Consider the following 27,952-nt stretch of genomic DNA (forward strand, 5'->3'; position numbering starts at 1 on the left):
AAAAAAAAAAAAAGAATATGGTGCTGGCACCCTACTCCTTTGTACTCCTTTGAGCCACAGGCACCACCCTAATGCAGAATCTTTCTAATCTGTTTGGTAGGAGAGCCTGTGAGTTATCAGCACCCTGGACAGATCAGGGTCATCTTAAGCATTCTGCTCCTTCCCTTCCTCTGAGGTCAGAATAATTTCTCTTCTCTCCATCCCTCAGGATTTTGCAACACTATCCTAAACCATTAGTGTGCTCAACTCTAAATTGGAGACCTGTTGGTTCTCTGGTTCATGATTGTTCCCAAGGTGGGAGACAAAGGATTTGTGCCAGATCCAGGCTTGGATGGCTAGGCCGCCTCCTCTGCCCAACCTTAGACACAGGTTCTCATTGTTGTTCTTTCCCTAAAAAAGCCAGAGCAAAAGTAGTGGGGAAAAGATAAGAGTATTTCCAACGATGTCTCCAGAAGAATTGCAGCTTACCCTGGCCTCTTTCATTAAAAAATCAGAATCAGGGGAATAAAAGAGGAACATTATCTAGGTCTGGAACTCTGCCAGAGAGTGTTTCACTGGGTATCTCAAAGCGTCAGGACAATTTCTGGACTGTAGAAAGTGCTTATTTAGTTCAGGAAGGAGAACTTTTGTGTTACTAAATTATGGATTGTTTCCCTCCTCTAACTCAATCAGAGGAGTGATCCTCCTGGAATTTCTCTCCTTAATATAGAAAGCTGAACCACTCCTCACTAGTTTAGGTGGCTGTCCTCACCAAATCTAGCCCAACCCATTACCATGGTGTTTGCCCTGGTCCTCCTTTGCCCAAGCCTTCCATCTTCTCCATCACTGTAGGCATAAGTGCCACCTACAGCATAATGGTGATGACTGAACACCTGAATCCAAAGCAAACTTCCATACATGGTCTTTTTCTTTAGGAGACAGGGTTTTCCTCTGTCTCTTGGTCTAGAGTGCAGTGGCATCATCATAGCTCACTGCAACCTCCAACTCCTGGGCTCCAAAATTCCTCTTGCCTCAGCCTCCTAAGTGGCTAGGACTACAGGTGTATGCCAACCTGGATAATTTCTCTATTTTCAGTTGAGACCGGGTCTTGCTTTTGCTGAGGCTGATCTTGACCTCCTGAGCTCAAGTGATCTTCCCTCCTCAGCCTTTCAAAGTGCTAGGATTAGGCCGGATGAGGTGGCTTTCGCCTGTAATCCCAGCATTTGGAGAGGTCAAGGTGAGTGGATTGCTTGAGCTCAGAAGTTGAAGAGGAGCCTGAGCAAGAGCGAAATCCGTCTTTAAAAAAATAGCCAGGCATTGTGGTAGGGACCTATAGTCCAAGCTATTCAAGAGGCTGAGGCAGGAGGATCACTAGAGCCCAGGAGTTTGAGGTTGCTGTGGGCTGTGACGCCACAACACTTTACCAAGGGTGACGAAGTGAGATTCTATTTCAAAAAAAAAAAAAATTGCAAGAGTATTTGAAAATTCCTTTCTTGACGCTCGGAGTCGGCAGTCCCCAGGGAACCAAGGGTCCTGCAGCTTGGGCATCAGCGACAGGAGGCCACGGGGCACTCCGGGTCCCTCCACTCAGCTTCTCTAGTTCTCGGTCTCCGCCCTGCGGCCACCAGGCCAGCTGCCCTGGAGCGCACCGGGCTGGGTCGCTGACCCCGTCCGGGCTGCTGCTGCCAGGTTGGTGTCCACAACCAGCCGCCTGCCGGCCCCTGGGGTCCCTGTTCCCGGCCACGTCATATCCCGGGGCCATCTGGTGTGGGTCCCAGAGCGCGCTGAATGTGATGCCTGGAGGCAGGCGCCCACTTCTGCCCTACAGCCCCTGCCTTTGCCAGCCTGGGACTTCCTGGCCCTCCAGCACCTTCTGGTCGCCTGTCTGTAGTGGGTGGGGCAGGAACTCCAGCAAGGTCTAAAGCTCTTTATCTGGGAGGAGGATATTCAGCTGACAGATGTGATGTGGGCTAGTGTCTGTCCCAGGAACTGATGGGATCACAGAGCTGAAGGGTGCTGCCCCCTCCCCTCTGACCAATGTCTGAGCCCTTTCACCTTTTGGGGGAATTGCTTTGTGTCCTCCCATTCTCGACAAAAATGCTGGAAAACCCAAGGCAACAACTGGTGTCTGCATGTCTGTGCTCTAAACTCTCTTCTTTCTCCCAGGCAGAACTTGCTGGGGTGATGGGAGGGCCCCTGGGCATCGGGGCCAGCAGAGCTAGTTTTGACTCTGGCCCATATAATCTGAAGCCACCTTGGTCTGGTGCTGCACAGCTGGAACAATCTTCAGTCCTACTTTGTCCTTTGACAAACAGGAGACTGCAGAGGAAGCTGGGCAAGCATTGTTATTTTGTTTGTTTGTTTGTTTTAGACAGAGTCTCATTTTTTCACCCTCGGTAGAGTGCTATGGTGTCAGAGCTCACGGCAATATCAATCTCTTGAGCTCAAGTGATTCTCTTGTTTCAGCCTCACAAGTAGCTGGGACTACAGGCTCCCGCCTAATCCCTGGCTATTTTTTCGCTCTTGCTTAGGCTGGTCTCAAACCTGTAAGTTCAGGCAGTTCACCCACCTTGGCCTTCCAGAGTGCTAGGATTACAGGTGTGAGCCACTGTACCTGCTCCAGCACAAGCATTGTTGTCCCCACACTACCGAGTAGGAGACTGAGGCTAAGGAGGTGAAGGCAGACCCAGAGCCAGGGCCAGGGCTCAGCTTTTACTCTTAGGGGCACTCTTCCTGCCCAAGGACATAGCAGGGGATGGGAGGAGACCACATGGGCCCTGAGGCTGCCACCCACTAGGCCCAGCTTGGGGGAAACTGGCTGCCCTGGGCTTGTAGTATTTGCTAAGTAGGGGAGAAGGATGGAGGGCTAATGGAATCTGCCTTCCTTAACTCCCGCATTCTCTATACCACTGAGCCTAGTTGAGATGATTTCCCATAGCAGCCTCCACTTCTCTGCTAAGCTGGTACTGGCTTAATGCGTCCCTTTCTTTTCATCCCCATTCTCACCCTTTCCAGGAGGGCACATGGATGCCCCTTGCAAAACCACACACACACATAATGCACATGCTTCGCCCTTCAGGAGCCCACAAGGAATTTCCCAGGCCCAGCCCTAACCTTTGGAGGGCTCTGGACAAAAGTACAGATGTAGGCACATTTATGATACATTAAATATTTATTTATTTATTTATTTATTTTGGAGACAGAGCCTCAAGCTATGCCCCTGGGTAGAGTGCCATGGCCTCACAGCTGACAGCAACCTCCAACTCCTGGGCTCAAGTGAGTCTCCTGCCTCAGCCTCCCAAGTAGCTGGGACTACAGGCGCCCGCCACAGCGCCGGCCATTTTTTGGTTGCAGCCATCATTGTTGTTTAGCGGGCCCGGGCTGGGGATTCGAACCCGCGACCTTAGGTGTATGTGGCTGGCGCCTTAGCGGCTTGAGCCACAGGCGCCGAGCCACATTAAATATTTAAAAGTTAGAAAAGTAACAACTTAAATAATTCCTCTCCTCCAATATATTGACAAATAGAAATTCATCATGACCTAATAAGTCAGGTTTGGTTTTAGAATTCTTCAAACTTGCTGAATATCTAGGAAGTTAGTGTGGGGACACCTGGCCAAAGCTGACTCCCCCACTTTCCACCCATGCTCTGTCAGGTATTATCAGGCACAGTTTACCCTTAAGGAGGTGACCTAGGAAAAGTACCAGCACAGTGGGCCAAAGGCTGACTGGTCAGGAATTCCAGGGTCCCAGGTACCGAGAATGGTGTCTATTAGGGGGTCAGGTAAATTTATTCCCCCCAACTAACAAATTCCTCACCCCTTGGGAAGGGGCATAGCTGGAGGAAAGCCAGAACAGACCCCTAAATTTGAGGGCTCTCTTGTCTGGATGGAAGGGTGATACCCTTCCTACTCCCCACTCTACCTGCCATTCTCTTTGGAAGCCAAAAGTTAGGGTATGGGATTAAATTCAGGGGTTCTGCCCTAGGATTTGATGGGCTCTGGGCCACAGAAACAGGAGAGACATTAGTAAAAACATAGGGAAAACTCCTTTTATGAGGGATTCCTGGATGGAGGGAGGTCCTGACCAGCTGTCCTAAGGCAGCTGTTACCTGGCAGTGAGGAGGCACCAACAGAGGGGGCCTGGCCACCCTTCCCCAGACCACTGGGCAGCTTCTGGGAGTCTCTGGGGACACCTGAGTCTCTCAGAACAGGGGATTTCCTGAGTAATGAGTCTCTGAAGAGTCAAGGGGACAGGGGGAGTGGCAGGCAATCTGCAGGAATACAGATTGTAATATTATCTGCTGCTCTGGGCCCAGCTAAGGCCACATGCTTTGCGTTGGTGGCCTGAAACTGAGCAGATGGCAGGTGCAGCCACATGTCAGATGCGGCTCAGGATTTACTGACTTGGCCCATTTGAGAGCCCGGGGCGCCCTCTTCAGGATGCATGGAGAATCTCACCACCTTGGTCTTAGACACACAGACTGAGTAACCAGTGCTCACTACTTCTCTCCTTCCTGCTCCTGCCCTGCCCCTTCCAGTCTCTTCTTCTACCCACACCATTCCCTTAGCCCAGCCTGCCCACCTACCATCTTGGAAATGATCCTTCATGTTGAGGGCCTCTCATAATAGCAGTCAACAGGCTCGGCGCCCATAGCACAGTGGTAATGGCGCCGGCCACATGCATCAAGGCTGGACAATGACATCTACAGCAACAACAACAACAACAAAATAGCCAGGTGTCATGGTGGGCACCTGTAGTCCCAGCTACTTGGGAGGCTGAGGCAAGAGAATCGCTTAAGCCCAAGAGTTGGAGCTTGCTGTGAGCTGTAATGCCTTGGCACTCTACCAAGGGTGACATAATGAGACTCTGTCTCAAAAATAATAATAATAATAGCAGTCAACAAGGCCCAGCACCCCTAGGATCCTGGCGTCGTGGGGCATAGCACCAATGGCTTGGACTTTTCCATGCAAAACCATCCCCTCCACATACATGAGAGCCTAGAACCATCTTTCAGCATCCTGAAGTCTGTACCACATGATAAAATGTAATGAAATGCGATGGCACCCTAGAACCTCTACACCCTGGGGCCAAGCTCTCCCAGCCCCTAGGACCACCCAGAGCCCCATGCTGAGCTGACTCAGGTCTGCTGGAGATCTTGAGAGCACTCTGTATCCCCCTGTGATGGCATTGGCTCTTACAGTACACAGGAGGAAAAGATGAGGGTGTGGCAAGAAACAGGACCCTAGGGCACCTTATATAAGGCCAGGTGGTCTGGTTACCTGTCTATACCAGGAAGAGATCATCTGATGAGCAAGACCTGGCCCCGGTCAGCCTGTGAGGGTCTCTATGAAGTCTATGCTGCTCTCTCTAACCATCATAAGGGGCACAAAGGTGGGTCCCAGGAAGAGAGAATAAGCCTACCTCCTTTTCTGCCCATGCTAGAACTAGAGGGTCTATAAAAGGGGGATTTGCATGTGATAATGTGCCCTTTCCAGTAAGGAGGCATCATTAAATTCATGATCTAACTGCAAGGCTCCTTTGCATATTCCCATAAGAGGTTGGATAGGGCTAGGTAATGTAACCCAGAATCTTGAAGGTGCCTGTGAGAGAACTGGGACTAGAGCAGGACAGCCTGGAGCAGAACTGTGGTCTTTTCCAGGGGCAGCCCAGAGCCAGTGGAATTGAGGTCAGATGTGAAGTCTCTGCAGCCTCAGCAAGCAGGCATCAGTCAAGGTCTTCAGCTCCCGCCGCCCCACTGCCTACACTGCCTTCCTTCTCCCTGAAACAGAGAAGATGAGAGCCTCTGCACACATCTGGGCTAGATGCCATGTGGATGGAGCAGGGAGGTGTGATGTGGACCAGCAGCCTTTTGCTCTGCACACCCACTCCAGGTGGGACCTCACCTTAACCTTGTGAAGGGAATATGAATTTCCCATCCCCTTGGCTGGCTCAGTGCTCTTTCCCCTCTCTGGTTAATTAGACACATGCTGGTAAGTGCACACACATTCATACAAGCCCTTTATTCAGAGATGTAGAAAATTGCAGGTTAAAACTATTTTTGACCTTTTCTTTTTTTTACTGCTTCTGGTAACCCAGGTGTCCCCATCAGCTATTCAATAGCTAAATTAAGAGCAATTTTAAAAACTCTTTTTCTGGATGGAGCAGTTTGGCGTTGGAGGGTCCATGTGGGTGAAGTGAGGACTGTGACACCATCTGCCTGCCTCTTTCTCCCTGTGTCCCCATTGTTCAGCCCAAGCATTTTGCCTGCTGGTCAATCTCTAACCTTTGCTCATCAGGGAACTGGGGCCTTGACTTTACAAACTATTGTTCTGCCAGTTAAGATTTGGGGCTATTAGGCTAAGTGTGGTGACTCACACCTGTGGTGAGAGGATCACTTGAGGCTAGGAGTTCCAGACCAGTCTGAGCAAGATTGAGATTCCATCTATACAAACATTAGCCAGGCATTATGGCAGAAATCTGTAGTCCTAGCTACTTGGGAGGCTGGGGCAGGAGGATGGCCTCAACCCAGAAGTTTGAGGTTGTAGTGAGCTGTGATGATGCCACTGTGCTCTAGCCTGTGTGACAGAGTGAGATCCTGTTCCAACAACAACAAAAAGATTTGGGGACATTAAGCCCCAAATTCCTTCCCTTTGCCCTAGGCCTGCTGTGTCCTCCAACCAGAACCAAGAGGTCTGGGTCTGTGCTAGGCTACACTGAGGACCAGGTCCTGGGGCTTTTAGACTAGGCCGATGTAGGCTTGAGAAGGGAGCCCACCAGTTCTTCCACCAATGTGAACACCCCACTCTGGGCTTCCTGGTTGCCAGGAGGTGACACCACTTCCTGAGCCCAAGGCTGTCTTAGGTCCTTCGCACCCTGTCCATAGAGCCCAGCCTGGGGCCAGAGTTCCCCATCAGCAATGACTCACTGAACAGTGGCCAGATGAGGAGGGTTTCTAAGAAGACAACAGTCTTTCAGAAGGAAATGCCCCTCACTCCAGTAAGGACAGAAGCAATCGTACCCTCTCCACCTCTCCTCCAGGCTGCCAAGGGGGCACCTGGGCTATGGCCGGGAGAGAACTCTAGGGAAACACTGTCTAGATGGTACAAGCCACAGATGGTCTTGGTTCCCATGGGTAGAGGCGTTTCTGGTTTCTTGTCTCCACTGGAAAAATAACTCTGGAAATTGGTTTATTTTAAACCCAGTTCTTAAAATATGTGGAATTGAACACAGGCTGGTCAGTCATTGCTGTGTTGCACTGAGGGGAAAGGGTCGGGAGGAGGGTGGTGCACACTGTTAAAAACAGATTCTGAGTGTATGCAGGCTTTGGCTTTTTCTGGAATGGGTTGAGGTTATTTCTGGCATGTGGTGTCAGGATAAGTGTGTTCGTTTTAACTTTAACACTCTCCATAAATAGCTGTGGAAATGTGGACCACCTCTCCTCCACAGATGCTGGGGGAGAGGGGAGAAGAAAAGGATGATGATGGGGAAAGATATCATAGTTTGGGGTTCCCTCTGCTTTTGCCACCTTGCCATCCCCCACAGAAAGCAGGACTTCCTCTGGGGACATCCATTAGACCAGGGCAGGACTGGGGCAGGGTGTTGTTGCTGAGAGGGGCGGGGTAAAGAGCCTGGGCCACTTCACAGACCTTCTCTTTTGTGACACAGAAGAGGCCACATGAGGGATGGAAACCTCTGAACAGGAAGGTAAAGCTACTTGGCCAACATCACACAGCTCTGGACTAACAGTGGCAGGGGAGCGGGTGGAACTGCAGCTCCCGTTCTTCCTCCCTCCCTTCTGCCCTTCTGTGAACACTCTGTGAGCATCCTGGCCGAGGATGCTGAGTGTAGCAGTTAGCACTCTGTGCCACACAGGGGAACACAGCCCATGCAGTTTTCCACTGGTTGAAAAGATAGAATTTTTCCTCTATGTGCTGGGCAGCAATGGATATATTTTAAGCAGGCGTGAAGTGCCATATTTTTCTTTTTTGAAATGCTTCCTAGAAGGGCAGCATTAGACTGGAAGGGACTGGGGGGGCTTCTGAAATAGTCCAGGCAAGGGTTGATGAGGGCCCAGCCTAGACAGGTGCAAGGAGAGAAGGCGCCAGAATGGTGAGACCCTTGAGGAAGAAGAGACAGGTGTGAGAATCTGCGGGAGGGAAGATGCCTCTGTGTTTTCAGCTCAGGTGAGTAGTGGCTGTAGCAGTTTCCTGGAGCTGCCGTAACAAACAGCAATTTATTCTCTCAGCACTGAGGCTGGGAGTCTGAAATCAAGGCGTCAGCAGAGTTGTTGGCTCCTTCGTGGAGGCTGAGTGAGACTCTCTCCCTCCCGGCTTCGGGCGGCTGCCAGCACTCCTTGGCACTCTCAGCTCGTAGTTGCATCGCTTCAGTCTCTGCCTACGTCTCCACGTGGCCCCCTCCCTGTGTGTCTGTGTGTTTCACACAGTTATCTTCCCTCGTATGTGTCTGTGCGCCCAAATTTCCCTCTACTTATGAGGACACCAGTCATTGGAATAGAGCCACCCTAATGCAATATGGCCTCATTTAAACTTAGACACATCTGCAGAGACCCTATTTCCACACAAGGTCCCATGCACAGGTACTGTGCTACAGCAGACATGTTTTTCAATGAATGGGCGCAGGCCAAAGTCTGGGACAGTCTTTATTGGAGCTTGGAATGTCAGAGCAATTCACCTTCCTCAGAGGCAGACTGTGAGAAAGTGAGCAGCAGCGCTGGCGGACGCCCAGCACACGGGAGTCAGGGCTACATGAAGGAACCCTGCTTGCCTGCAAGCAGGACATGGGCACACACACACGCACACATACATACACACTCTCCTACACAAACTGAAACACCCACACATTCACTGCCCGCAGTTGGAGGCCAGGCGCCTCGGGCTGATCCCCTCCTCTTGGAGGGGCCTTGTCCCCTCTGAGGAATCCACTGGGGATCAGGGACAAAGGAGCTGGAAGCTGCAGGCATTTTGCAGTTTGGGAGGACAGGAGAGATGCCCAGGGACCAACCAAAGGGAGCCAGAGAAAGCCCTACTGGGCCAGGGCCAAGTGGAGAAGACTCTGAAATTGGGGTGTGGGGCAGAAGAGGCCATCTGCTCTTCCTCACTGGCTGGAAATTCACAGCTGGGGACAGAGCCCTGGGCACAGAAAGCCTGGGAGCATCAAGGGGTCCCCTGTGTCCTAAGAAGGCACTGAAATGGGGAACTGATCCTGGGAGTCCAGAGTCACCCCCAAGCACCCCAAGGGGGACAAGAAGGGAGGTGACAGAGCAAGAAGGGTCTTACATGCTGGTTGTCTGGGGTGTGACGAGACTGGGAGCACAGATTCTGCTTCTCACCTCAACCATGGGTGGGAGGTGGGCTGAGGTGCCACCCCTCTGACCAGCAGAGGGGAGAGAGGGCCAGAGCCAGGGCTGTCCCTTTGGTCTCAAGGGCAGTGAGCAGTGAGCCCTACCCATGTGTCCGTGGTAGGGATGGAGGCAGGAGGAGCGAGGAAGCAAAGCCTCCTGCCCCAGGGCCAGGGCTACCAGAGCACAGCCCCATCCAGGTTCCCGTAGCCAGGCTCGGCCCGCAGCCTCCAGTAGGTGTTGTTGGTCACCCACCACTCCTTCCCGCTGCTGTCTGTCTGCCGCCTGGGGGAAGAGCCAGGTGGAAGTGAGAAGGCTGGGTGGAGGTCCTCCTCCACTCCTTCTGCAGTTGGCCCTACTCAGCACAGGCCAAAGGGGGAGGAGGGCCCAGACCACAGAGACTGATGGTGGAGGGCAAGGTCAAGGCACCTGAAGAAGCGAGCCTGGTGGACGATGTTGTTCTCCTCCATCACTTTGCGCCTGTCTCGCTGTAGCTGCTCGATCCTTCTCTTCTGGGCCTCAGCGGCCTGTATATTCCCCTCCTCCAGGTACCTGCAGACCCAGATCGTAATTAGCAGAACTGCCCGCCCACAGGAGCCCTCAAATCCAGTGCCTCTATCCTTGCCTAGCTCTCCCCCAAACAAGCCCCATTTCTTCAAGGCAACTCAGTGAAGGAAGGACAAAGTCTAGCTCTGTGAAACCTCATAAGGAAGGAGGTGGTTCTAAGGTGGCACCCGCCTGGCACTGACCTCTGGTCTGGCCGGAGCCTCGTGTCGGTGGAAGGCAGTGACCGCTTCAACTCTGCTGTCAGCTCATTCAGCTCCAAGGCAAACTGAGTGAAGCCGAAGTTTCGCTCATAGTCTGGGGGCATTGAGTCTGGGGAAGGCAAGGGGCTGGGGCAGGTGGACTGCGCCTTAGCCGCCCTCAGCCCTGCGAAGCCCTCCCTGGTCACCCCACTTACTGGGTTTCCAGATGCACTGACCACCTGGTGTGGGTCCTCGGTACAATCCCTCATGCCACTTCCCAAAGAGTCGGTGGAGGACACGGCCACTCCGGCTGAACACAGCACCCTGCACCTCGTGGATGTTGGAACTCCAATATTTGGCCTGGGGTGGGGAAGAGAGGCTTAGCGAGTATCCTCTCCCCCTAACTCAGGGTGACCTCTGGAGGCAGAGGCTGCTGGGGGTAGATGGGGAGGGTCAGGGTGGTAGACCCACCTTGCAGAAGGTGATCTTGCAGTGGCAGGAGCTGTCCTGCGTGTTTCGGATGAGGACCTCCCCGTAGTGCTCTATCCAGCGCTGGCCACTCAGGATGTTATGAATGCAGGATGTCACCTTGTTCCACTCAAAGTGGTCCCCAAATCTGAGAGAGACAGGGTATGGAAGGGTGACTGGTGGGCCCTAGGATACATGAGTCAGGGATGCTTGTCCTACAGGTTTGTGGCAGGAACTTTGGGGCCCTAGTTCCAGCTCCCACTTCCCTACCCATTTATAAAGTTTCTAAATGCCTAAGTAATGGGAGTAAAAATATAGACAGGGTCCCTGCCCTTGGATGCCAGGGACAATGGCAGGGCTGCTCACATACACCACTCTGTTTCATCCTCACTTCTTCCAGGTGTTACTTATGCCTCTCATTTTATAGCTCAGCAGCCATGGCTTAGGGCATCAAGTCTTATTGTGTTTTGTAACTATTAAGCAGCAGAACCAAAACTCACACCCAGAATTTCTTGACTCTGAAATCCACCCTCCTCCCCTGGCTTCTAGCTAACTCCTAGACTACTCTCAATGAGCCCCCTGACTTTCTGGCTTCAGTCCCCCACCTATAAAATGAGGTAGAAGAGGGTTGGTTTTTCAAATATGGTTTGTGACCCATTAGTCCTGAAATCAATTCAGGTTTCTATGTTTGTGTGTATGCACTGGCATGAAGTCTCAAAAGCATTTCTTAGTGTGAGTCACGGTCAAAAATGTGTGAAAGCTACTGAGTCAGATGACTTTGATGGGCCCTTCCAGCTGTCCGTGCTAAGCTTTTCATTTTTCTTTATTGGCAACTGCTGTGAATATGGGTGTAAAGCATACAGACGCGGCTCTCACTGTAGGCAGCTTCAGACCTTTTTCTCTTGTCCCTAACACCCACTCCACCTCCAGCCTGGAAGATCCCTAGGTCTGCCTGCTGGGAGTAAAAATACCCACCTGGGCAGGCTGACATTGACTGTCCCCACAGGCACTATCTCCAGAGATTTGCCCCAGAACTTGTTCTTCCACTTCATGTCTGGAGTTGGGTTGGGGAAGGAACAACAGAGATAAGGCCAGAGAGTGTTCCAGCCCCTCCCTGCCTGACCTTTACCCCCAGGGCCACCCCACCCTGCCCTCCACTCCTCACCTTGCCAGAAGGTGAAATTCTCAGACTCTGCGTGGCATGCAGAGATGGGGGGGTGGTGGGAGACCTAGGTGAACAAAGACATGCTCTTAAAGCTGCTCCTGATGGCCTTGGGGGCCTACTCTCCCCAAAGTCCTTTATCCCCCCCCCAAGTCAGTTTCCCTTCCAATGAGAAGACCAGTTAGGTTCAAGTCTCTTGTCCCTGTTATCACTGGCCAATGTCCAAGTCCCTCATCTTTTATTCTTCTTGCAAGACCCATGATCAGAGGGAGAATGGGAAGTAGGGAAGGCAGCCCCTTCTGCTGGGGCCTCATCCACCTACCCCACACTTGGGCCCCCCATCCCTCATTTCCCCTTCTCCTGTACCTTCACCCTTCCCTCTATATATTCTCTTTCTGAATATAAGATTTTCTTCCACCTTAAAAAATAGTAAACCTTCCCTCTCTAGATGCATACATTCTTGTTCACATATACATAAAGCATTTCTGGGAGGATTCCCAAAAACTGGTAGCAGTCATCCCCTCGGAAGGGAGGCTTATTTTCTGTTGTACACATGATTGTACTGTGTAAATTTTGACCATGTTTTCAAGATCACTGAAAATCTAAACAAACAAATGGCCTCTCTCTAACTGCCACCCTCTCTCTCCTCTTTCCTTTTTGGTAAAATTTTTTGCAAACAGTCTGCATTTTTCTCTTTTTTTAACTTCTACTCTATCTGCGCTGAAATCCAGTTCTCTGTCCCCATTCTTTCTCTGAAACTCCTCACTCAGGAAGCCAGTGACACTCCCCAGGACCCAGGGATCTGCTATCCCTGTCCCTCTCCTTCAGGGCTCCCCTAGCACCCCTGTCTACCTGCCTCCTCAGTCCTCCTGGAGCAGTCCTCCCACGATGTCCCCTTCCCTCCAAGCTGGCCACTCCTGATCTGTTAGCTCCACTTGGTGCTCTCTCAGGAGCTCCAGGCCCAACGGACCTGGACCTGGTCCATGCGGCTCTTCAGTCATGGATATCTCCCCGTGGAAGTCAAGCCCCCGTACACAGTGTGATCCTTGACTCAGTTTCCTCCCCTGCATGCTCTCCACCTGGCCGATGGACACTACCATGTGCCCATGGAATCCCCCAGCCAGAGGAGGCCACCCAGACTTTTCTTACTGGCCACCTCCCCACTCCCTGCATGTAAGAACATCCTGCTGCCCATGAGTCCTCAAGGGCAACACAGCAACAGCTCTTGAAGTCAATGTGCCATGGCCTGAGTACAGGTCCCCATAGGCTCTAATGGAGAGGACCACAACAGCCCTCAAAGGCCTCTGCCAGCCATCGTGTACACGGCCCAATGTGCTTTACAGAATGCCATTGTGAACACACCACTCCACTGCCTCACATCCTGTGATATCTACAGCCTTTAGGATATTTTTTTTTCTTTTTTGTTTAGCAGGCCTAGTTTGGGTTCAAACCCACCAGCCTCAGTATATGTGGGTGGCACCCTAATCACTGAGCTACGGGCACCTGACTGCAGCCTTTAGGATTTAATAATGAACCAATAAAACCTGAAAGCCCTCCTCACCTTCACCGACAAGACTACTCAGGGTCTGGCTTGCCTCATCTTCCAGCCCCATCTCTCATCTTCCCAAACCTGCCTCCTTTATACTGTCTGGAACGTTCTATCCTCCCCACCCCCTGTATTCCTGGCTCACTCTGATTCACCCTCCGATTAATCCTAACCCATGATCGCCCTCTGGAACATGTCTTCCCAGGTGGAGCTTCCAGGATCCCATGGCCAGGCCTCAGAACATGGGTCAAAAGCTCCCTGTTTCAAGGCTGACCCCATCCCCCTGCCAACTAAGCTAGAGCGCCTTTGAGCAGAGCTCTCAAACCCTAACCTGGGCCACAGAGCCAAGTGCCCACATTCCTTTGCTATGTCCTGGCCCCTCAGGCCCAGCGCTGGCCCCTGAAGCCTAGGTCCTCCCCTATCTTAGCCACCTGAGGTCAGTGCTCTTCTTCTGAGGCCCGCACCTGCTCGCTGATGAAGCGGAAGCCTCTGTCAGGCCGCTCACACTCGTAGGTCTCCCCCAGGACAGGGTTGAAGGGCTTGCAACCTGCTCGGTGGTACGTGGAGGAATAGGCAGAGACAGCAAAGGCTGCAATATACACCTGGGGGGGTGGCAGGGAGAATGCCATGGTGGCAGTGGCTTGAGGATGTGGACACTACCCCCCCACTGCAAGCAAAGTCTGGGGTCTTGGGGTAGAACTTCAGTAGCAATTAACAGCCTAGGCGGGACTGTCTGGGAGCACGGGGCCTGGGAGAGAGGGATAGGAAGCTCAGGCTGGGCCCCAGCGTGGATGGGTGGGTACCATGCGCTCGCAGGGGTCAGCGGTGCAGCTGGCCTGGTCCAGGAGGCCGCTGTACTCCAGCTCCTCACAGAGCCGCTGCAGAGTGTTGAGCGGCTCGTTGAGCTGCACAGGCATCGACACCTTCGACAGGTCCTTGCCGATGTTGTTGCGCAGAATGTTCCACAAGCTCACATCGGCTCCAGGTCCGCTGGCCGCAGGCAGGCAGCGGCGACGGGGTGGCCCTGCGGCTCTTCCTGGAACACACCCCCCTGGGCCCATCCCGCCATGTCACTGTCCATCAGGGCACTGGCAGCCCAGACACAGCAGGCCCACAGTCCAGTCCAGGGCCTGCTCCTCCCACGCTCCTAAAGCGTTCATGGGGATGGCCACTCCCAGGCCCCAGTTCTCACTGCTGCCAGAGACCTCGCTCCCCAGAAGCCCTTCTCAAGTCCCCACCCTTGCCTTCTGTCCCTTTGTAAACACAGAAACAGATATGGGGATGCCAATTATTTGGCCTATTTCAGAGATGAGGAAGTAGGCTCCCAGATGTAAAATGACAGGCCCAAAGCCACACTGCTAACAAGTGGCAAAGGGGGATCTTTTGCCTCTCTGTCAGTCCCTATATGGGCTCTCTCTGTCTGTGGGCATGGAGGCTAGCCCCAGGCCTGAGCCTGGCCCATCCCCCTGAGCTGCTCCTGGAACACTCCCTAGCTCATGGCTTCACCCTTCCTGGCTTTTGAGATCAACTCTTGGTTTATCACACAAAGCCATTAGCCTACTAGTCACCACAAGCAATGGCCTCCACATAGGGCCTTGGTCATGGACAAACCCCATTTCTCTACCCCATCCCAGCCTCTGCTGCCCGCATGCCCCAGCTGGTACCTTTCTGACAGCGCTCAGCTCCCCTGAGGTCCAGCACCTCCTCAGACAGGCTGGTGGTGATTTCACTGGTACATGACTCCTCTTCCTCTGTGCCCTGGGCCAGGACAGATGACAGGCCGGACATATTGAGCCTCCCCCGGGCAGCTGGGCAGTGCCCAGGGCCTGGCAAGAATCTGCCCAGCTACCCTTTGATGGGAAGGGGAAGAGAATGTATTGGGGGCTCTGAGCCCTAAGACACTGCCCTGGAGGCCTGACATCACTGAGTGTGCCCTGCCATCTTGGGAGAGAATTTGGGGACTTAACAGGACACAAAGGGAAGGGAAGTCGGGAAATGCTGAGATTCAAGATACAGGGAGAGGAGTTAAGGGAGTGATGAAGCCAAAATGGGGTCACTGGAAGATGAGGCAGCAGTTTCAGGAGAACCCATGGGAATAAAACAGGCCAAACTGGGAGAAGAGTTCCCAGCAGAGATTTCTGAGCAGGGCCACACAAACCTAATAAATTTGGACATGTTACTAGAGATAGCAGCCGAGGGGGTGGGCAAAGACTCAGAATCTATGGCGTCTAGTCTCTCTGACCCCACCCTTATTCTCCCAAGGTCCCTCCCCTCTCACTGCCAGCTTCCCTCTCCCCTCACCTCGTTCTCAGAAGAGCTGGCTGAGAGGAGGACCTCACAGGCATCGAAGAACTCTGTGTGGGAATCGGCAAGGGACAGGATGCTGCTCTGGGACAGCTGGGGGGTTAGCTCTCGCCCCTTCATGTACAGAGCTTCTTGCTGTGAGAGCAGCCAGATGGGTGTCAGACCCCAGTGGCTGAGCCAAGATGGTCAGGCAGGGCTCCCCCTACCCTGACAGCTTCCTTGAGAGGGGAGCACAACTGGAGACATTACTGACTGAATCTGACATCTGCTGAGCAGAAGAGATGGTAGGGAGCAAGGAGGGTATGAAGAAGGAGTGGTATAAACCCTGGCCTGGGAATAAGGGCACACAGATTCCATAGTAACTGCTTACACCTCCTGGGCACTGACTCTGAAGCTCACCCAAAGCCCTCTGCACATATGAACTCAGTCCTACTGCCTACCCTGAGGTAAGTGCCATATTACCTCCACTGTGCAGATGGGCACACTGAGGCTCATGATTGCAAAGCTGGGGCATCAAGTACAGCCCCAGACATTGTGCTGAGAACACCTAAGTCAAAATTCAGGCAGTCCATAATTGTGGGAGCCTGGGTTCCTCATCAGATTCTTTGAGTGTCAGTTCTGTTGTCTTGAGAATAAGAATCTCCACCTCTCAGGACTCTGATTTAAATGTAAACTGTCAGGGAATAATCAGGATGCCTGCTGCCAAAGCTATGTGAAAGACACAGGAGCCACGATTTGTTTTGACTAAAAACAAACCTTGCCCCCCTCTCTGGGCCCTCACTCCTGCTGGGAAAGAAAGCAGCAGGTTCCCACCCTGGCTCTCACCTCCTCAGGGTTGAGGGAACTGAAGGAGTCTGCAGTGGTATCTGAGGAGATGGACAGAGAGTGGAGACGCCTCTGGCCAGCTGGGGCCTCAGAGACCTGCAGGGAGAGGGTGAGAGGATGAGGTGCTAGGAGAAAGAGGTCCTCCCTACCCCACCATCTATACCTCTGCAGAGACTGTCTGCCTCTGCCAACCCTCACCCCAGCCCAGATCTGCTGTCAGACACGAGGACCACAGTGTTCAGCCTCATGTCCTCTCCTCTCACCAGCCACCCTGTCCTCCAAGCCTCACCCCCATTCTTGATAGTTCGGAACCCTGATGCAAGTCCCTTAGTCGGTCCCGTTCAGTGGTGAGGGCAGCCAGAACACTGCTGAGCGAGCTGTGCACTGCGGGGACAGGGCAGACCATCAGTCAGACTCCTTGTTCTCTCCCTCCCTCTCCCTGCCACACCCCCAGCATGCACTTACCCTTCTGTGCCAGGGCCCAAAAACTGCGCTGAAGGTGGGCATAGTCTGTGGGGGGCAGCCCACGGGGCCCCGAGGAGTCCCGAGACTCCAGATAGCGAGACAAGTTAGGAACAGAGCCATGGAGACGACCCACCTGTAGGTAAGGGGGAAGGTTGAAGGAGACAGCCTCTTTCAGAGCATCCCGATCCAGCCACACAGGGTCCACTCCCCACCTCACCCGTCCAATGGTATCATCCTTGGCAAAGCTCTGTGTGCACCACATGCGGCTTGTTCGTTTTCCCTTCTTGGGTCTTTCAGTTGTTACGGAGGCCTGGCAAGTTGAGGTGGGGCAATTTTAGTCACAGGGTGGGGAGAAAAGGCAGTAACCATCAAAGCCAAGGGCAGGCAACCAACCAGAGAGGAGGGCATAGGGGTCACTTCAGGCGCAGAGGGCATGGAAGCCAGCAAGGAGACAGGGATGATTGATATCCCAAAGGAAGAGAGGGACACTCTGGCAGAGGTGTGGGCACAGAGGAAGGAGAGAAAAAAACCTTGACAGTTTGGACATGGACACATGGACAGGGAAGCAAGCAACCAGGAACATGTGGCTCTCCAGGAAGACTGCAGCCATACACAGAGGACTGGGACCTGTCCTGGGGTTGACGGGCTCAAGGGCCCTGGCAAGGCCTTACCTGGTGTGTGGGGATAACGGGGGCTGAGGGGATCCGGTGTAGGGACTCCAGGCCCTGCAGCAGTCTGTGTAGCTCCTGGAGTTTGCCCTGACACTCAGAGAGCTCTGGGGGAAGAACCAACAAGGTCACTGCTCTCCTAAGTCCAATTTTCTCTTCCAAAGACTTCTCCGGCAGCCATGGAGATCCTGACACTGCTCCCCTCCCCTGCACATGAACCCAGAGCAGCTCCAGGTCCCCCACCCCTCAGCGTGGGCTCCCTCTCATTTCCTGGAAGAGCCTGCAGCCCAATATCCTCTGTCTCCAGACCATGCATCATCCCTGCTGCATGTGCCCAGACCAGGGGCCTCTCTCTCTCTGCTGGGTCGGCACATCCCTCTCCAGGCCAACATCACTGCCCCTTACCACAGTCACCCAACTGTAAAGCACAGCCCTTCTGTGGTGCTGCTCCGTGGGACCCTTCCCTGAACTGGCCTTTAGCACCTTTGCCATGATTCCTGGTCCCTGATCCAGGCATATCCGTCTATGTGGCTAAGGCATGAGCTCTGCTGTCCTCTGTAGGGTGGGGCTCCCCAGGATCCCCTTGATCCTGGACGCCAAGGCTGCTTCCCCCATTAGATTGGGGCCCCCTTAAGGCAAGGAGCCAATCTCTTTGGCTGATGCCATCTAGACCTGACAGCGTGGGCCCCTCCCACAGAGGTACTGTAAGGAGTTCCTCACCGTGAGAGCAACGGTCTAGCCCATCACTGTCCCTCAGCCAGGAGGACACCTTCTCTCGAGGTCCAACCCCAGGCAAGGCTGAGGTGCTACCCACTGTTGGAAGCTGAGCGCCAGGAATCTATGGGGTAGATCAAGGGTCAGGAAGGATGATGTCCACCTCCTTGGGTCTCATAGTTCCCCACAGCCACCATCCTTTCCTTGAATCACCTCATCACCTGCTCCCACCCTAGGGCCCATCTTACCTTCCTGTGAGTGGTGCTTGGCATCAGGCCACGGGGTGTGGTCAGGCGGTGGGCACGCAGCTGGGCCACCCAGCTGTGGAACAGGTCCTGGGACTTGATCTGCAGAGGTGATGGAGCAGGGAGGGGCTACCTGAAGGAAGGAACTGTTTTCCAGGAGCAAGAAGTTGGGGTTCTGGTCCCCAGGCAACAGCACCCAGTCTATGCAAAGCTCAATGTGGGGGGGGGAGCACAACATCCTCCAGTATCTGACCCCTCAACTCTGAGCCTGTTCACATACTACAAACAGGGGCATGTTTGCCCTTGGCTGTTTCACATTTTGGGAGCTTCCTTCTTGTCAAACTCAGAGACAGATCCTGAAGTCCAGGGACCCTTAGCTCCTGCCCCTATGCGCTCAGCATCTCTGCCAGGCTGGAGGCCAAAACACTCCCTGGTTCCCAGGGATGTCACCTTGAGGTGGTAGATGTTGTCTTCAGTGTCGAGGTCAATGCGCTGGGCCTTTTTGTTGATGGACATGACGGACAGCCGGACATTAATGGATCCATGAAGCTTCCCCTTGGTAATCTGGGGTGGAGATTTGATGGGGAGAGGGGACTGGTTTTAGGCTTCCAGGACCACAGAGCCACCATCTCTCTCCCTGAGGCCACTTTAGCTTCAAGGGCCAGGCAGCACACTATCATAGGGACTTGTCATCACCCTCCTGTGTACAGAGCCACATCAAGTAGCTCTCCACTAAGTAGTTACTCCAGGGAGTCACAAAACAAGAGAAAATATCCCCACCCTCAGGGATCAGTAAGGCTTCGATGGAAACACCCTCCTGGAGAGAACATGAGTGTCCAGACCTTCAGTTCCCTCTCTGGATGGGACAACGATGAGGGTGATAAAACTCCCACTTCTTGGGCACCTGTGCCCCAAGCACTGCCCAGAGAGCCTTATGTATATTATGTCCCTTAAAATGACAACAGCTCTACACATCAGTGATTGTGCTCTTCCTGTGTGAGCAAGGAGGAAGCTATGGCACAGGGAAGTGATTTGCCTGTCACACACTCAACAAAGGGCACACCTGGGATTCAGACCCTGCTGGGGTTGATTTCAGATCCCCCCTGCCTGCCCAGGGTACCCTGGGGCCAGACCCCCCACCCCACAACCCCAAGCTGCGGCCCCAACTCACATCTTGCCGAGTTGTTGCATAGTGAAGGATCCCATCCTCCAGCACAAAGTATCTCTGTGATGTTGCCCAAGGCAAGCAGGAACCAGGAGGCCCAAGAGCAGAGTGTGAGGGAGAGAGCAACCACAAACATATTTTCCTTCTTCTCAATGCACAGACTCCCTGGACTGCCCAGCAGCTTCCCCGGCCACTCCCATCCCACCCACACATCTGGCCCCTCCCTGTGCCCTGCCCACCCTACCTTGTGCCAGCCCTTCAGAGGCCACTTTCTCTTCTTGAGCAGGTGGCCTTCCTGCCTCTCAGGTATGATACCCTCTGCCCCCAGCCTGCCCCGAGGCTCCTCCACTACTTCCCACAGCTCAGAGGCCTGCAGTTCAGGACAGAGGGAGGGGAGCACTGGTGAGTCCACCATACCTGCCCCCTACCCCGGCCCAGGTGAGGCCTGCCCACCTGCTGCCCACAACTGTCCCCCCCTCAGACCTGCTGGGGACCACTGGGCTTTGAGGACTGAACACTCTCTGCCAGGGGTGGAGGGTCCCTCTCTTGGAAGTCCATGGAGAAGAGAAAGGCCACTCCCTGCTGGGGGTGCAGAGCAGGGCAGAAGGGGAAGGATGTCACCTGTTCCTAGGGGGGCCCTGGAAACAAGAGGGAGACCACATTAACACAGATCCTTCCTGCCATCCCTTTTCCCACCTCCATCCATCCGGCATGCTCTCAGTGCTGGTCAGCACATCTTCCACTCACTTGCCATGCCTCTCCTGGAGTCTGTCCCTCTGTCTCCACCCCACCCTAGGCAGGTCTCCCTGCCTATACCCTCAGCTATGGTCACTGCTCAGATAGGTGAACAGTGCACAGCAGACAGGCTGGTGCCAAGAGAAAACCACAAGAAGTATGGCCAGCCCCACCTTGGGCACACACAAACTCCAGGGCTCTAAAAAACAGTGCTTTCTTTGGAGGAGTCCCTAAGGGTGCTCAGAGGTGAGGCTGGGGAGGTAAAGAGGCTCCAAGAAAAGACAAGTTCTAGAGACTGGGCAAGCAAGATCTCAATCCAGCTGCCTCTTCCTTCAGGATCCCTCCACCTCACCCCCACCAAGGCCTAGAGACTCCTTTGCTATGGTCCCCCTGCAGAGAATCCCCTGCTACCTTGCAATTATTCTCCATATCCTCTAGTTCTTGTGCTCCCATTTTCTGCATGGGGAAACTGAGGTCTAAAATAGCCCCCATTTTCCCCTGGGCTTCCTCCCACCAAGCATGGCCCTAGGAGACCCATCTGGGACCCTCAGTCCCCTTCCCCCAAGCCTATCATCTCCTTTCTACCATCCCAGCCCTTGGGGCCTCTGAGAAGAGCCACCCACCCACAGAGAGCAGGACACTATCAGGGCACAGTCCTCACTGGGCGTGGTTCCAGGAGACCCTATGCACAGGAGAAAAGGTGGCCAAGAACGTGCTGAGGTCTGAAATGGTCCCACAGCAGTGCTCACAGGCGCCTTTGGCACCAGCCCTGGCCATCCTGGCTCCATGGAGGGATCAATAATGTATGAAGCACTGTGTGTGTGAGACGGGGGAGGGGACGAGAGGGGCGAGGCTGGCCTGAGGTTAGGGAAGCAGCTCAGATCTTCCGTGTGGAGCCTGCAAGCACCTGAGGAACTGCGGCCCGGAAGGGACAAGAGCGTGGTAGAGTAAGCGTGGCCCGGAGGTCTGAGCAGAGGGACCCATGTAGCAAGGGGCTAACCTGGGTGGTGGGGGCAGGAACTCCTGCATTCAGCCACTGAAAGTTCCCAAACTCTTCTAGTATCTGGGTATCTTTGTGCCCTCATCCTGGCCTCATGGGATCTGGTCCCCCACTGCTTGTGGGTGGAGGGGAGACTCTATCAGTAGGAAGGTGGGGGCTTGAGATGAGCCAGGTGTGTCCCCCTCCACCTCCATTCCCGCCCTCATCTCCAGAGGAGCAGACCCACCAGCTTCAGGTGGGAGTAAGCTCGTCTTGAAGAATGTCAGCTGATGCCACGCGGCCCTCTTACCGCTGGGTCCATGAACGGTTGTGCTCCTTGGCCCTCTTGCCGCTCTGCCTCTGAGTCACTGTCTCCGAGTCACTCGCTCCCTCCTCACTGAGCTGAGCAGTGGCAGCAGCTGCTGCGGGAACCAGGAAGGAAGGAGACGTCGGAGCCTCCCCTCTAGCCGGATCTCCCCACCTTCTCCTCCCCCGCCCCCTCCTCCCGCCAAGCTCCAGGAGGCCGCTCAGCTCTGCCCCCCTGCTCCCGGGAGGACTCAGGGCTTAACAGACTCCCCCAGCACCTTTGTGGCTTGTGAGTTGGGGCACAGTCCTTACTGGGCATGGTTCCAGATAGAAGAAAGGACTGGGAACTGATGGACTCAAGCCAATGGTGGTAAAGGATTTATTCAGACTACTGTGGCCTTGACCCTGTTAGTGCCCAAGGCCATTTCCTTATTAACCCCTACCTCTCATTTTACATCTGAAAATAGACTACAAAATTTGGAGCCAGCAAAGGTATCAGGTTGACAGGGAAAGGATGGATCCCCCTCTGGGACCACAGGAGAGTGCCAAGAGCACAGTCAGCAGGGGCAGTCAAGGCCAGAGGACGTCAGCATGCACCCATGCCAAGGCCTTTCAAACAGGAGATCTCCCACCAGGACTGGCCCCCGTGGGGTTTGGAAGCACCAGCGCAGTAAAACTAAACCTGAGCACCTGCTGAGCCTGGATCAGAAGCAGGTCTAAGGCAGGCAAAGCTGGCTGTTAAAAGGGCTGGCTGGAGCTAACTTTAGTACCCTCCTTTTATTTTCAGAGAATCTCCCTTCTGGTGGAGTATTGTGTTTAGTTTTCTAATGAAAAACCCACTCTTGAGAAAGATCTAAAATTCATTCATGTGAATGTGGCACAGACCAACAGCTTTAAGTGTAATGCAGTTTTCTTTCTGGGCAGAAGCAGGCTTTAATGCCAGGGCCTCAGGCATCACTGGTAGGTGAAGGATGTGATTTGGAGGTTCTTATCTGGTACCAGATATGATGCAGGCCACTTGCTCCCTCCACCTCATCCCCACGTGGGCTTGGCTTGTGCATCAGGGTCTTATATCCCTTGAGGATGCCTGCCTTCTTGGCTCCATTCACAATGTCAGCACTGCTTTGCCACCCTGGCAGAAGGGTGTTGTTACAGCTGGCAGGGTTCTGGGAGAGCCACTAAGCAGCCCTGGGCAGACCAATTTTGGCATCCAGGAACCTCAAGGGCCTTTTAATTCACTTTATAGTGATTAAACACCCCCAGGCACACAGCAGAGCTGGGTGCGGTGGGAAACTGGTCTGACCCAGGCCAGAGAAAAGCCGCAGCAGATCCTCACTGCCAGATAGCACCTGTCCAGGACTAAGGGAGCTGTGGCACTGTTCTATTCAAGGAAGGAATGAACAGTTACCTCCCAGTATCACCCTGGATCTATCCAGAATGTGCTCCAGTCAAGGACAATGGCAGGCTTCTAGTTAAGCATCCTATCTCCTTTATTAGGAACTTCTGGAGGTTTCCTACTCTAGGGCGCCAGAAGCCCTTTTTTTTTTTTTTTCAGTTTTTGGCCAGGACTGGGTTTGAACCTGCCACCTCTGGCATATGGGGCCAGTGCCCTACTCCTTTGAGCCACAAGTGCCACCCCCCCAGAAGCCCTTCTTAACAGAGAATCCTAGTTTCCCCTCAAGCCAAGCCCTTTTGTTCAGAACCACCTGAGACATGTTAACTACAGGACACAGTATTCAGCTGCCTTCAATAGGAGAAGCACAAAAGAGATGCCATCTACAGGAACAGGTACAGGGAAGAGGGAAAATTTTCCAGGAAGGGGAAGTGACAGAGTCAGAATGTAGTCAGAGGTGGTTAAGTGTGAGAATGCATTTCATTTCTTATCAGACAGTGTGCCCAACCTTTCCACAACACGCACAGGCAGAGAAATGCCATCCAAGGACACCTGGGCCCGCTCTGGGTAACCTCCATGAGGAAGTTCTAGTGTAGGAATTCAGCATGTGGCATTCAGGGCAAACAGCCTGGTTCAAGTCCCTGATCTGCTCCTTACTAAATGCATGACCTTGTGCAGGCTATTTAACTTCTCTGCCCCTTTGTTTTCTCCTCTGTGAAATATGTAAACATGGTGAAGAGTAGAGAATACAGGGACAGCGCTCAGCACAGAGCTGGACCCACAGTTGGATCTTACCAGGTGCCATCCTCAGTGTGACTATTCAGCTGAGCTACTGGGGTGGGTTGTGCATGGAGGGGGTGGGCTGAGCAGGTATGTGCATCAAAGGACAGTGAACAAGGAGATTGGGCGCAAGAGCGTCATCTTTTCAGCTTCTCTGCTTTGGACCTGGACAGCTGAGAGAGACTATGTTCCTATCAGGTTCCAAGTTGGGAAAAATAAAGACAAAGCCAATGACTAACAGCTGTCATTCTGAGACGGCCTCCATTTTGCATCTCCAGGTGGTCCTGTACCCGAGGAGGTTGTTGTTAGTGGAAGCCCAAGTAACACATGCCACTCCCCGACCCAAGTTCTTCAACATCTCCCACGGACGACAGGAGAGCCAACATGGCAGAGTGTGTTCACTGGCAGGGCTGAGTAGAACAGGCTGGCTACGAGGCTGCAACAGGGTCAGGAGAATGTGGCTTCCCACTGGCTGAAACAACAGAGTCCCCCTCACGTTGCTGTCTGACGTACTGGTCCAACAAGGTGGTCAGCTGGAGGGGCTGGTGCTGAAGTAGGGAGTGGGTCTGGGCTGTGAGGAGCGTGAGGCCTCCTACCAGCTCCCCTTGTACCAGGGCCAGGCTGGGCAGCTTGGAGTAGTTGATGAAGCCCTGCCTGCTGAGGATGGTGTCATCAATACAGCCACCTGGAAGAACACAGGGTTAGCAGAGCTTCCTGAAAATGCCCACCCTCTCTGAAAGCAACATTGAGACCCTAGGAACTTGTTCTCCATCCGCCTTCACTTCCCCCTTCCTCAGAACCTGGCTTCCACAGTATACCACCCCGCTCCCACTCTGCCTGAGATGCAATGGCTCCTTCCTGAGTCTTCTCTCAGAAAACCCTTACATGATATGCCCACCCATCCCTAATCCCCATTAAGTCAGTGTTTCCTAAAGTTACTTGAAGATAAGAATCACAGAATGGAAGGAAGAAATGGGGAACTATTGTTTAATGGGTATAGAGTTTTGGTTTTACAAGATCAAAAGAGTTACGAAGATGGATGGTGGTGATGTACGGCATGGGGAATGTATTTGATAACACTGAACTGTACACTAAGAATGGTTAAGATGATAAATTTTAAGTTACGTGGACAAAAACACAGAAAAAAAAAAAAAGGAATCACAGAGTATATGGGGGTGGGTATTAAAACCACACACTCTTGCCTCCCCAATTCTGACCTATGAAATCTGAATTTCCAGGGAATATGTGCGGCATTCTCTACAAAATGTAAGTTCCAGGTGGCGCCCGTGGCTCAGTGAGTAGGGTGTCGGCCCCACATACCAAGGGTGGTGGGTTCAAACCCGGCCCCTGCCAAACTGCAACAAAAAATAAGCCAGGCGTTGTGGCAGGCACCCGTAGTCCCAGCTACTCGGGAGGCTGAGGCAAGAGAATTGCCTAAGCCCAAGAGCTGGAGATTACTGTGAGCTGTGATGCCACAGCACTCTACCAAGGGTGACAAAGTGAGACTCTATCTCAAAATAAAAAATAAAATAAGGCTCAGAGCCTGTAGCTCAAGCGGCTAAGGCGCCAGCCACATACACCAGAGCTGGCAGGTTCAAACACAGCAAGGGCCTGCCAAACAATGACAACTACAACTAAAAAATAGCTGAGGCAAGAGAATCGCTTAAGGCCTGGAGTTGGAGGTTGCTGTGAACTGTGATGCTATGACATTCTACCCAGACAACAGCTTGAGGCTCTGTCTCAAAAAAAAAAAAAAAAATGTAAGTTCCTCCAGTGAGTCCTTATATCCAGGGATCTGTGAAACATTGGTCATTGTCTCTCAGCACCTTTCACTTGAGCTACTTGTTTTAAATATCTTCATCTGTGTGGGTTTCAGCACCCACTGAAAGACACAAGGTGCCTGAATTGTCTCTCCCCATTTCCTCTCCAAGCCCAGTCTCTGCCTTTCCTAGTGTTTCTTCCAGCATAGAAGTGACCTGGGGTAAGTGAGACAATGTAGGGGTATGAGTGACACAGGCCGCCCTCAATAAATGTGCTGTTGACTCAGGTCATTCTCAAGAGCATGTTCCCTCTACAAATGTCCACAGTTTTACCCAGACAAAGCTAGCAGATGGCACCAGGCTGCTGTAGCACCTGCCCCACCCCCCTTAACTGGCACGGGTGCCTGCTCACCTAGCAGCGGCAGGAAAGGCATAATCCTTAAGATCCGGACCATCTCCTTGACCTTGGGCTCTTCACTCACCAGCAGCAGGTTGTGCCCCACAAAAAGGGGCAGCAGGTTTTGATACTTGGACTCCTTCAGAAAAGGCTTCAAAACCTGAGACCGCATAAAAAGTGGCTTATTAGGGACAAGTGGAAGGGTCGCCTACTTGGTCAGGCTATGTCAGGCTGAGGGTACAACCCAGTGATCTTCTCAGCTCCTAATTCTCAGCATGTTGAACACCAGACTATAGGGTGGCTTGTGGAGAGGAGAAGTCAAAGGGGTCATATCCAGGGAGCAGATGCTGAAGGTTGAGTCTAGTGGGGATGGAAGAAAGATAGGCAACCCAAACCAGGGGCCTGCTCCCTACCTCGTTGGGGAAGATCTTCATTAGGATCTTGTGTTTCCGAAGTTGGTGCCGCATAAGCAGCTTATCCTCTGCACTGATGGCCACATTCTGGCAGACGGCTATCATTCGGTTGTCTTGGAAGACTTGTGCTATCTCTCGGCGAAGGAGTCGGATGAAGCCTGTTTCCTGAAGTCAGGAAAGGATGACTAAGGGGCTATCAGCGATCACTTCTACGGGCACCCCTGTTACTCCAGGATAGGTACAGGTGCTTCCAGTGATACCCAACATGCATAAGATAGGATAACTGGGCCTGACTCTCAGAGATGTGTAACATGTCCCACTCTGAACTTCTCATTTTCATTAGATAATTGCAGTCTTTAGAGAGGTTTTTTCCAAACCTGAGAACCCTCAGTTCCCCACTTCATGACAGATCAGCAACCTGCCCCAGGCAACAATGTCAGACAATAATATTATCAAAATTAGGCCAGGCATGGTAGTTCATGCCTATAATCCTAGCACTCTGGGAGACTGAAGCAGGAGGATCCCTTGAACTCAGGAGTTCAAGACCAATTTAAGCACGAGCAAGACCATGTCTGTACTAAAAACAGAAAAATTAGCAGGGTGTGGTGGTGTATCCCTATAGTCCCAGCTACTCAGATGGCTGAGGTAGGAAGATGGCTTGAGCGCAGGAGTTTGAGGTTGCTATAAGCTAGGCTGAGGCCATGGCATACTAGCCCATGTGACACAGCAAGACTCTGTCTCAAACAAACAAACAAACCAAAATTGTCAAAATTACTTTAATCATCAATCTGACACTGTACTCACATTGAATTATTTTACCAATTATAAATATAATCCTTGCAGTGTTAGTCTAAAATTAAGATGTTTTCACAGAACAAGTCTTCATTTTCTTAAGAAATATTTCTTGAAATTGGAACTTGTGAACCCATAAATATCTACAGACCTCTATAAAACTGTTTAAGAGACTTTTTTTCCCAACACAATCAATCTAAGATTTATTTAAATAGTGAACTCCTTGGATGTCATAGTACTCTTTGCAGAATTCATGAAAATGGCCAGGTACTGTGGCTCACCCCTGTAATCCTAGCACTCTGGGAGGCTGAGGCGGGTAGATTGTCTGAGCTCACAGATTCAAGACCAACCTAAGCCAGAGCCAAGACCCCTCTCTAAAAACAGCCAAGTGTTGTGGCAGGTGCCTATATTCCCAGCTGCTCGGGAGGCTGAGGCAAGAGAATTGATTGAACCCAAGAGCTTGAGGTTGCTGTGAGCTATGGTGATGAAATGAGACTCTGTCTCAAAAACAACAACAACAACAACAACAAAAGAATTCCATGAAAATATTAATATTTCCTAAGGTAGGCTCGGTGCCTGTGGTTTAAGTGGCTAGGGCGCCGGCCGCATACACCCAGGGTGGCGGGTTCGAATCCAGTCTGGGCCCGCCAAACAATAATAATGGCTGCAACCAAAAAATAGCCGGGCATTGTGGCGGGCACCTGTGGTCCCAGCTACTTGGGAGGCTGAGGCAGGAGACTCGCTTGAGCCCA

At 52.7% G+C, this 27,952-nt stretch overlaps 2 protein-coding genes across 2 annotated transcripts in view; both read right to left on the reverse strand.

Annotated features, from left to right (window-relative positions):
• Nucleotides 1-8,620: 8,620 nt before the first annotated feature.
• Nucleotides 8,621-21,838, reverse strand: OSBPL7 (oxysterol binding protein like 7). Its single transcript, XM_003786447.1, has 23 exons — nt 21,670-21,838; nt 20,129-20,283; nt 19,890-20,015; nt 19,652-19,705; nt 18,931-19,044; nt 18,484-18,582; nt 18,242-18,359; nt 17,525-17,628; nt 17,071-17,163; nt 16,854-16,986; nt 16,678-16,772; nt 16,389-16,484; nt 15,561-15,698; nt 14,924-15,017; nt 14,063-14,310; nt 13,724-13,861; nt 11,717-11,780; nt 11,527-11,605; nt 10,555-10,699; nt 10,299-10,443; nt 10,087-10,213; nt 9,767-9,889; nt 8,621-9,622 (listed from the first exon to the last, which is right to left on the reverse strand). The coding sequence occupies exons 2-23, from the start codon at nt 20,201-20,203 to the stop codon at nt 9,514-9,516; spliced, it is 2,517 nt and encodes an 838-aa protein (XP_003786495.1). The 5' UTR covers nt 20,204-20,283; nt 21,670-21,838; the 3' UTR covers nt 8,621-9,513.
• Nucleotides 21,839-23,395: 1,557 nt separating this feature from the next.
• MRPL10 (mitochondrial ribosomal protein L10) overlaps nt 23,396-27,952 on the reverse strand; it is a 12,071-nt gene continuing 7,514 nt past the window's right edge. The window contains exons 3-5 of the mRNA XM_012803244.2: nt 26,409-26,573; nt 26,011-26,155; nt 23,396-24,523 (exon numbers count right to left, since the gene is read on the reverse strand). Of these exons, the coding sequence (XP_012658698.2) occupies nt 24,267-24,523; nt 26,011-26,155; nt 26,409-26,573 (567 nt within the window). The 3' untranslated portion in view covers nt 23,396-24,266. The remainder of the gene's footprint in view (nt 24,524-26,010; nt 26,156-26,408; nt 26,574-27,952) is intronic.

This window comes from Otolemur garnettii, unplaced genomic scaffold, assembly GCF_000181295.1.
Source record: "Otolemur garnettii isolate 467f Iridium unplaced genomic scaffold, OtoGar3 scaffold00018, whole genome shotgun sequence".
NCBI classification, from domain to species: Eukaryota; Metazoa; Chordata; class Mammalia; order Primates; family Galagidae; genus Otolemur; species Otolemur garnettii.